At 49.2% G+C, this 10,333-nt stretch overlaps 1 protein-coding gene across 1 annotated transcript in view; it reads right to left on the bottom strand.

Moving 5' to 3' along the window:
* The window catches only part of NRXN2 (neurexin 2), a 419,710-nt gene that overhangs the window by 22,497 nt on the left and 386,880 nt on the right, over positions 1-10,333 (bottom strand). Inside the window, exon 23 of the mRNA XM_015423902.1 lies at positions 8,028-8,106. Within this exon, the coding sequence (XP_015279388.1) occupies positions 8,028-8,106 (79 nt within the window). The remainder of the gene's footprint in view (positions 1-8,027; positions 8,107-10,333) is intronic.

Genomic DNA, 10,333 nt, shown 5'->3' with positions numbered 1-10,333 from the left:
GGAGGAGGAGGAGGAGGAGGAGGAGGAGGAGGAGGAGGAGATTGGATTTATACCCCGCCCTTCACTACCCAAAGGTGTCTCAGAGTGGCTTACAAACTTCTTTCCCTTCCCCTCCCCACAACAGACACCCTGTGAGGTAGGTGGGGCTGAGAGAGCTCTTGACAGAGACTGCTCTTTTTCAAGGACAGCTCTTATCAGAACTACGGCTTGCCCAAGGTCATCCAGACAGGTGGAAGTGGAGGAGTGGGGAATCAAACCTGGTCCTCCCAGATTGGAGTCCATGCACTTAACCACTACACCAAACACAGCAAGGGCATGTGCCAGAGATGCATGGTGGAACAGGCCTTCCAGGGTGATGTGAGCCAGCAGCAGGAGATGACCTGATGGACCTCAGAGGAGATGGAAGGGGAGAAATCGGTGTGCTTTTGCAGTTGATTAAACCAGCGCCCTACACGGCACACACCTGGGTCAAGACGGTTAGAAAACAGATCAGGGGAAGGCACTTCAAATGCCCTGCTGTGAGCCTCCTCCATGTTGTAGAAGCTCGCTCTATGCCAAGTGAAAAGAAAGCCCATCATTTTGTGCCTTCGGTGAAGAAGAAGAAGAAGAAGAAGAAGAAGAAGAAGAAGAGGAAGAGGAGGAGGAGGAGGAGGAGGAGGAGGAGGAGATTGGATTTATACCCCGCCCTTCACTCAGAGTCTCAGAGCGGCTTACAAACTCCTTTCCCTTCCCGTCCCCACAACAGACACCCTGTGAGTTGGGTGGGGCTGAGAGAGCTCTTTCAAGGACTGCTCTTTCAAGGACAGCTCTTGTCAGAACTATAGCTTGCCCAAGGTAATCCAGCAGCTGCAAGTGGAGGAGTGGGGAATCAAACCCGGTTCTCCCAGATGATAGAGTCTGCGCACTTAACCACTACACCAAAAGGCTGCTGTACCTGCCGGGCAGAAAGATTTGAACCCAGCTAACGGAGCGCCTTCTCTCAGCCTTGGGAGTCTCGTGCGTCTTGGGCGGGGGGAGGCAGTTACAGTGGCAATCAAAATACGTGCCCCGTCAGTGAGCTACAGCTCCTCTCCGTGAAGACGCCTGAATCCTGTGTTCAGGGCTCATTATACAGATTATGCCCATTTGTTTAACTGTCAGACTGCATTCTAATTATCTTAACTATTAGGAATATTTTGGCAACGGCTGCAGAAGGAGAAAGCAGGGAAGAAAGGAAAGCTGGGGTTAGTGGGGCTGGGCTGCAAAAGATGGCACAGATCCGAAAAGTCCAGAGGGGACGAGGAAAAGACTGTACGGGATCCAGACTCCCTGCCACGATCTCTGAACGTTGCACAGATGAGGAGCACAATGCAGAAAAGGGTCGGGTACGGCTCTGAGCTTCATGCTGCGTGCGTGGGAATGTAAATTTTAAAAATGCATTTGTACCCCACTGACCTCCCCAACAGGGACCCAAAACAGTTTACACAGTTTTCTTCTCCATTTGATCCTCACAACAACATGCAAGGTAGGTTTGGAGCAACTGGCCCAAAGCCTCCCAGCAGTCTTCCCTGGCTGAGTGGGAATTCGAACCTGGGTCTCCCATATCCTAGTCCAACACTCTAACCGCTACCCCACGCTGGCTCTGACCACAAGCATCACACACACCTGCTCTTTCTAGACTATCACTCCCCCAGATAGCGACTGACACGTTTGAGTTAGACAAAAAAGCCCCTTCCTCCTCATGTCACAGAGATGTCCAGACCAGTGTTCCCTCTAAGCTGAATTAGCGTGAGCTGGCTCACAGTTTTTTAGCCTCCGGCTCACACATTTTTTTCTTAGCTCAGGAAGGATGGGGCTCCAGAACAAACTAATTTATGCAGTAGTCGAATCACTCACTCACAACTTTAATGCCAGTAGCTCACAAAGTAGAAATTTTGCTCACAAGACTCCACAGCTTAGAGGGAACATTGGTCCAGACTCCTCCTGTTGAGAAGCTAGCTTTCTACAGACGGGGAGCATATTCCACGTGCTTTAAAAACAGAATGCATCTGAAATGGCACAGCCAAGCATGGGGTCTAAGAGGAACCCGTGAATGTTATTAGCCAACGCTATGGACACCTCCCTGACAGGTGGGTTTTGTGCAGAGCGAAGGACTGTGTCTAGCCAGGGCTTGTGGCAGTGGTGGGGTTGGGGAGGAAGCCACACTGCAGGTTCTGTGGGCTTGGGCCACCTACTGTCAGGAGAAGAAGTCAAGCTTAGCTTTCCCTGCAAGAGTCCTCCCAGATAAAACCCTCCCAGATAAAAACAGGAGTGCGTTCCTTGCTGATGGTGACTCAGGCTGCCTCTGATCTGTGCAGCCCATCTTGAGCTCCATTTCTTGGTCACACCACAGACAGAATTTTCAAGCGCAGCTTTTTGTACAAAGAGACGATTCCATTTGATTCTCAGGCCTGGATCCGCCCTGCTCGGCTCCCCCCCACCTTCTGTTCCCAAGGCCTACTTTCCTTATAATCCTGGGAACGTGCATTCAGAAAAGAAAGATCCACTTCCAAATTCAGTGGGTTTATCTGACCCAGATAAAGGGCAGGCACAGTGAAAAGACTGGTTCACACAATGACGCTTGAAGCAGGAAGATCCACATGCCATGGCTTTGCCTCGGCAGGGTAGCATTCGCCTACTGAGGTGAGAGGCGTTGAGGCTCCAGCATGCCTTTCTGGAGTCCAAGATCTATGTGGTTGGATCTTGGTCACTTTAGGGGAGAGGGAAAGACGCTCAGTCATGTGTTACAGCTTCCAGTGTGCCAGGGCTGAACACTGGCTAAGTGAAAAGGTTGTGGGGCTGTAATGCATTGCAATCAATGTTCCCTCTAAGCTGTGGAGTCTTGTGAGCAAAAATTCTACTTTGTGAGCTACTGGCATTAAAGTTGTGAGGAAGTGATCTGGCTACTGCATAAATCAGTTTGCTCTGGATCCATCCTTCCTGAGCTAAGACAGAAATATGTGAGCCGGAGGCTAAAAAACTTTGCGCTAGCTCACACTAACTGAGCTTAGAGGGAACACTGATTGTAATATATTGCTAAGCTCTGGGATGACCTAAAGCAGAGAGAAGGGTTTTTTTTCTTTCAGAGGCTCAGGGGTAAACCATCCTCTGCTTAGCATGCAGAAGGTCCCAGGTTCAATCCTAGGCATCTCCAGTTAAAGGGATCTGGTGGGACAGGGGTGTCAAACACAAGGCCCGGGGGCTGGAAGTGGCCCGTCCAGGGCTCCGATGTGGCCCGCGAGCAACTAGTGCAAGGGAGGGAACAGGAGACTGCAGAGCTACTCCAATTGTGGCTTCAGCATGGCGGAACAATCTCATCTGCAACAGTCAAGCAGTGTGGGAGCGTCCGCCCATTGCTACGCCACTGCTCTCCAGTCCGCCCATATGGGTTTTCCTTCACACACACACCCCAGCCCATGGGGCCTTGCAGTGAGGATACGGCAACTCGGAGCTTACCAGCTGCTGTCCATTATACAGTTTATATCTCTGGTACCTGGCATTACGTTTTATGGCACGCATGGTCTGGCCCAACAAAGTGACATTTATGTCAGATCCGGCCCTCATAACAAATGAGTTCAACACTCCTGTTAGGAGCTGATGTGAAAGACCTCTGTTTGAGCGAGCCACTGCCAGTCAGAGGAGAGGCGGCTGACCTTGCTAGACCAATGGTCTGACTCAGCAGAAGGCAGCTTCCTGTGTTCAGGCTGGGGGAGAGGGCTTAAGGCAAGACCCCAGGGACACTGGGGGTGCAGCCAGGAAATCTGCAAGAACGACTGCTTGCTTAAAGCCTCACGCTCATGCACAAACTTGGAGGGGGAGCAGGCGGGAGTCTGCGCTCATTGGGTGATGGATCCCTATGAGCTGTTTGTCTACCAGGTGGGATCTCTAGCCACCACATGGTCACTGGTCACCTCTGGCCACACAGCGAAGCCTGTACAGGTCTGTGCCGAGTTCCTACTTCTATAAAATGAAATTAAAACCTTCCACCCAGAAAAATCTGAATTTTCTGAATACCTTATTTTGCATTTTTTTTAAAAAAAAAAAACATTTTTTGGGTCGTGCTAGATGCGGTGAGGGACCCAAAGCTCTGCCAAGCACAGAAGCCAAACACCCAACCTTTATTTTAGTTCCTCTGTGGCTTATGAAACCTCAGCAGGTTGTAAATCTTTGCAACCATAAGGACTTCACTTGCGAGGAAAATAGTGCTCAACATGGCAAAAACAGAACACATGATGAGGGAAGGGAGTTGTAGCCTAGGATCAGCATAGAGGTAGTACACAAACACCTAGCTTCTTTAAATGAAACTAAGTCCTCGGGGCCAGATGAACTGTATCCAGGGGTACTAAAAGAACTAGTGGATGTAATTCCTGAGCCTCTGTCCATTATTTTTGAGAATTCTTGGAGAACAGGTGAGATGCTAGAAGATTGGAAATGGGCCAATGTTGTCCCCGTCTTCAAGAAAGTGAAAAGGGAGGATCCGGGTAACTATCAACTCAGCTTGACGTCTATACCTGGAAAAGTTTTAGAACAAATCATCAAACAGTCAGTCCTTGAGCACTTAGACAGGACGGCTGTGATTACTAAGACCCAGCATGGGTTCTTCAAGAACAAGTCATGTCAGACTAACCTTATCTCTTATTTTTGAGAAAGAAACTACCTTGATGGATCAGGGGAATGCTGCAGACATTGATTTATTGATTTCAGTAAGACTTTTGATAAGGTTCCACAAAATATTCTTGTTGACAAGTTGGTAAAATGTGGCTTGGATCCTATGAATGTTACGTGGATCTGTAACTGGTTGACAGATTGCGCCCGAAGAGTGCTTGTGAATGGCTCCTCATCCTCTTGGAGAGGAGTGACAAGTGGAGTGCCTCAAGGTTCTCTCCTGGGATCTGTTTTGTTCAAGGTCTTTATCAATGATTTGGATGAAGGAATAGAGGGAATGCTTATTAAATTTGCAGATAATACTAAATTGGGAGGGGTAGCAACTATGGTCATCTGGCCCGACTCAGGATACAGGATGATCTTGACAGGCTGGAAAACTGGGCTAAAACAAATAAAATGAATTTCAACAAGAATAAAAGTAAAGTTCTGCACTTAGGTAGGAAAAATCAAATGCATAATTATAGGATGGGGGAGACTTGGCAGTAGTATGCGTGAAAAGGATCCAGGGGTTTTAGTAGACCATACAGTGAACATGAGGAGCTGCGGTGGCTCAAGTGGTTAAGACACTGAACTGCAGGCTGTGGAAGGTCAGTAGTTCAGCAGTTCGAGACCCGGGTGCCGCATGATGGAGTGAGCTCCCATCTCTAGTTCCAGCTCCTGCCAACCTAGCAGTTCGAAAGCAAGAAACTGCAAGTAGATAAATAGGTACCACTTCGGTGGGAAGGTAACAGCGTTCCGTGCGCCTCGGTGTTTAGTCATGCCGGCCACATGACCACAGAAATGTCTTCGGACAGCGCTGGCTCTTTGGCTTTGAAACGGAGATGAGCACCGCAACCCTAGAGTCGGATTCGACTGGCTTTCGAGCAAGGGAACCTTTACCTTTACAGTGAACATGAGTCAGCAGTGTGATGCGGTAGCTAAAAAGGCAAATGCGATTTGTGTCCAGATCACGTGAAGTGATGGTATCACTTTACTCTACTCTGGTTAGACCTCTCCTAGAGTATCGTGTTCAGTTTTGGGCACCACAATTTAAGAAGGCTATAGACAAGCTGGAATGTGTCCAGAGGAGGCCGACGAAGATGGTGAGGGGTCTGGAGACCAAGTCGGATGAGGAAAGGTTGAAGGAGTTGGGTATGTTCAGCCTGGAGAGGACACGACTGAGAGGCGATATGATAGGCATCTTCAGGTACTTGAAGGGCTGTCATATAGAGGATGGTGCAGAGTTGTTTCTGTTGCCCCAGAAGGTCGGAGCAGAACCAACAGGTTGAAATTAAATCAAAAGAGTTTTCAGCTAAACATTAGGAAGAACTTCCTGACAGAGCAGTTCTTCAGTGGAACAGACTTTCTCGAGAGGTGGTGGGCTCTCCTTCTTTGGAGGTTTTCAGATGGCCATCTGACAGCAATGCTGATCTGTGAACTTGGGCAGCTCATGAGAGGGAGGGCAGGGAGGGTTACAGCAATGTTTAATTCTTATGGCCCTTTCTTACACACCCAGGGAAATGCTGATTGCCACTTTGGGGTCAGGAAGCATTTTTTCTCCAGGCCAGTTTGGCCCAGGGATCCTGGAGGTTTCTTGTCATTTTCTGGGCATGGAACAGGGGGCAGGGCTAGATGTGTCTATTACTTGAGGGAGGGAAGGCGGCATCGTATAGCCCAGTCTTGTCAGATCTCAGAAGCTAAGCAGGGTTGGAAAGGAGACCGCCAAGGAAGACTCTGCAGAGGAAGGCAATGGCAAACCACGTCTGCTTCTCTCTTGCCTTGAAGACCCCTTGCTGGGGTTGCAATAAGTCAGCTGCAACTTAAGGGCACTTGACCCTCACATCCTAGAAACGTGCATTATCACCTGGAAGCAGAAATTCTCAGCGAGCTACATTCCAGTGCCATAGTTTGCTCCTTCCCTGCACTCCCACACAACCGGACCATTCACACACTCCTAGGCTACAGGTGCCCCGCCATTAATTTCTGACAGGCTACGAAAGCACACAAACATTTCCTTCTCCCACAGGGCTGTGCCGTGGAGCTTTAAACTGCAGGCAATAAGCTCCCTGAACAGTTGCAGAGGCTACAAGGTGGGCTCATCAGTGGCTCCTTGCTGCATGTTTCTGGAATGCCTAAGTGTCCAAGTCCTGGTGGCAGGACCGCCTGCTGAAACAGAAGCTTGGAAGAAGGCCGTTTTAGGGTAAGGGCTAATGCAGGCTTTGGGGCGAGTGCAAAGTGTGGAATCTGCAGCCAAGCGCTTGCTCTGGCAACACACTTTGGTTGCAGCTTTGCCACGCCGAGCCCTGCAGTGGCCAGGAGAGCTGGGATACAGGGCCACGATGGAGTCATCCAAGGGTCCTTTTGCTGCCAAGGCTGGGCTTGCCTCTATCCCTTTGCTGGCATATTTCTGCGTACAGGTGGGAGGCATGCCAAGTACGTATCTGTCTGAGCTGCATGTCCCTGCCAGTCTGTCTAGGGCCACCTGTGGGTCAGAGGTGCATGGAACCCCTTTCTGCATTCGCAGAGGCAAAGCAGTGGCACTGAAGCCTCTGGCTTTGCACCAAAGGAAGCCAAACTCTGCAACTGTGCTACTTCGCAGGGATTTCTTTTCTAGTGAATTATTCTCCCCGGGTGCGGAAATGCCTCCCATAGGAAGAAGCGCATCAGCTACAAGCCTGGTGGCTGGGAGGCGGGGGAACTATAAAACCTGTATGACTACAAACACTTTAAGGGAGCTGATGGGGTTGGGCGGGGAATGCCTTCTGCTGTGTCTTCATGCCATGAGGTTTCACGTGTTTTACTGCTCCCTTTTATTATTTTAAATGTTGCTGTAAGTTGCCTCAAGCACAGGAGAGGTGGCAAAGAAATGTTCTGAAATACAGTCATATTCTTGTTCTGTTCAAACTACGAGGGGGCAAAGAGACTTGGGAATCTCCTCTCCCCCAGCCAGCCAGTACTCTTTACCCCTTCCCTGGAGATGTGCTGCTTTCAAGCTTATCTTTGTCTCGAGGAGGACTAGAAACTTGCTTCTTTGAAAGCATCAAAACTCTCACAATGTGGACACTGCACCGGAATTTGTGCACTTGTGCAATGCAATCACAGAAGTGCAGAAAGAACACGGCCGCTTCTGAAAATATGTGTGTGTGTGTGTGTGTGCATACGGGAGCCCTTGCGAGTGTAATTCTTTGCACGCCACCCAGTTATGCTGCTGCTTTCAGGTGTCTTTGCATGGCGCTCCCAGGATCCACTCCCATGTTGCATGGGAAGTATGTGAGTATGCACCTGTGCGCTAAGGCAAATGCGTTCCCCTCCCCATCTGCCTGTAAGTGTGCCCCAGGGGGGCGAGAGGATGGAAAAAGACCCACCCGTGCTCGGTTCACACTCCTCCAGGTCTTCGTCGTCGCTGGGGCACTCGGCCGAAGCCACCAAGAGGTCATCCGTGTTCTAAGGGGGCAGAAACAGAGATCTGGTTAGCAGAAGGGAAGAGCTCACCTGGCCACTGGCATCACCGCTGTTTCCACCAAAATGGCTCGGTCCCATCAGCAGCATGATAATGAAGAAATTCTCTCATCTCTCCCTCTGACATGTATCTGAAGCAGTATCTGAAGTATTCTGAAGACGTGAGCAGTGACACACCAAAGCTCGAATGCTGCCACATATTTTGTTAGCCTTTAAGGTGCAACTGGACACTTGCTCTTTTGTACTGCTTCAGACATGTATAGGCACAATAACACACCTAAAGATGCTGGCCACGGTGGCCCCCCCCCCACAAGCTCCCTGTTCCTCTCATAATCATGAAGACTGTAGGTAACTGTGTTGGTCCACAGGTTTTTTTTTTAATTTTTAAAGATACGTTTTTTGCCAACATAGCATAAAACAATAGGCAAGCTTTTGAGTTATACAGAACTCTTCATCAGGGTGCAAAGTCAATAGCACCTCCCTCCCCCAAACTCAAAGTTGTGGGCAGAATTATTTTTGTTTTTTGTTTCGGGCATGACAGAAAATACAAACAGCTAGGAGTGTCTTCATCATGTCCCAAAACATCTGTTTCCTCTTTCCCCTCAATTCTTCTGTCTTTCTTTTGCACTGAACATCTAGCTTGATGAAAACTTCTCCGGAATTCCAAAGTTTGCTCACTGTTTTGTGATTTGTTGGTTGGACCTAAGGAAAAAAGCGCTGCTGTCGTTTTTGGGGTTTCTCGTCGATCACAGCATCGGAGTCGATCCCTCCAAGCCCCCTTCTCCAGAGACCCACCACTAGATTCCTATGCAACTCAGGCCAGCGTGCCACAAACAGAGAGGAGGAGGCCCCACAAACAGGGTTCCTCAATAGGGCTGGTGAAAAATGCCCCTTGAACAAAATGAAACGGACGCCCTGACCTGGATGGCTCAGGCTAGCCTGCTCTGGTCAGGTATCAGAAGCTAAGCAGGGTCGGCCCTTGGATAGTATTTGGATGGGAGACCACTCAAGGAATATCAGCACTGCTACGCAGAGGCAGGCAATGGCAAATCTGCCTCTGTCCCCTCAAAACTCCACAGGATTGCTGTTAAGTCAGCTGCGACTTGACAGCATTTTCCACCATCAATGAAATGGACAGGTGCCACTTTTCATGGCATGGAGATAAATAACACCTCCTGGTCTATGCATCCCATTAAGCCTCAATTAAAGGGACAGGACACTTTTTCTCCAGGCTGCTGGCAATCCTGACTGCAGGACTCATGCTAGTAAGCCAAAAAGAAGATATACCCCTCCCAACACACACATACTCAGTCTTGCAAAAAGAAGAAGAGAAGAAGAGATTGGATTTATACCCCGCCCTTCACTACCCAAAGGTGTCTCAGAGTGGCTTACAACCTCCTTTCCCTTCCCCTCCCCACAACAGACACCCTGTGAGGTAGGTGGGGCTGAGAGAGCTCTTGACAGAACCTGCTCTTTTGCAATAACAGCTCTTGTCAGAACTAGGGCTTGCCCGAGGTCATCCAGCCAGGTGCAAGGGGAGGAGTGGGGAATCAAACCAGGTTATCCCAGATAAGAGTCCGCGCACTTAACCATTACACCAAACCACTACACCAAACTGCAAGACCTTAGGCAACAGAGGATGGATCCTGGGCATAACCAAAGCCACCAGAGTCTCACCAAGGGGAACTGTACATGGCACATAAAAATTATGGGCATTACTGAAGGGGCCATGTTTATGTCTGTGGGTCTGCCTAGATATCATAACACCGCGTGAACTTGTTTTTGCACATAACAATCTGAAGTTGCAGGTCGGCTCTTAGCCTTGACTCTCCATTTAAGCATTTAAAAGCACATACATGCATCCTTCATCCTATCAAAAAAACATTTTGAAGAGTTACTTTGGAGATGAGGTGAAGAAGCTTTATTGATGTAAGGCGCTCACTACAACCCCCTCCTTTTTAGCATTCTACTCAAGGACAGATGATGCACATAGGAACCTGGGAAGCTGCCTTATAGTGTTAGACAAGGATGATGCACTCTAGCTGTTGTTCTGAAAGGTCTCAGGCAGATAAAGATCCTTCCTGGCCCTGCCTACAGAGGGCCAAGCAGGAACACACAGAGGAGGAGGAGAAGAGGAAGAAGAGGAGGGGGAGGAGATTGGATGTATACCCCACCCTTCACTCGGACTCTCACAGCTGCTTACAATCTCTTT

Source organism: Gekko japonicus, unplaced genomic scaffold, assembly GCF_001447785.1.
Source record: "Gekko japonicus isolate JY-2015 unplaced genomic scaffold, Gekko_japonicus_V1.1 scaffold313, whole genome shotgun sequence".
Taxonomy (NCBI): domain Eukaryota; kingdom Metazoa; phylum Chordata; class Lepidosauria; order Squamata; family Gekkonidae; genus Gekko; species Gekko japonicus.
This window is presented reverse-complemented; position numbering and strand designations above follow the sequence as displayed.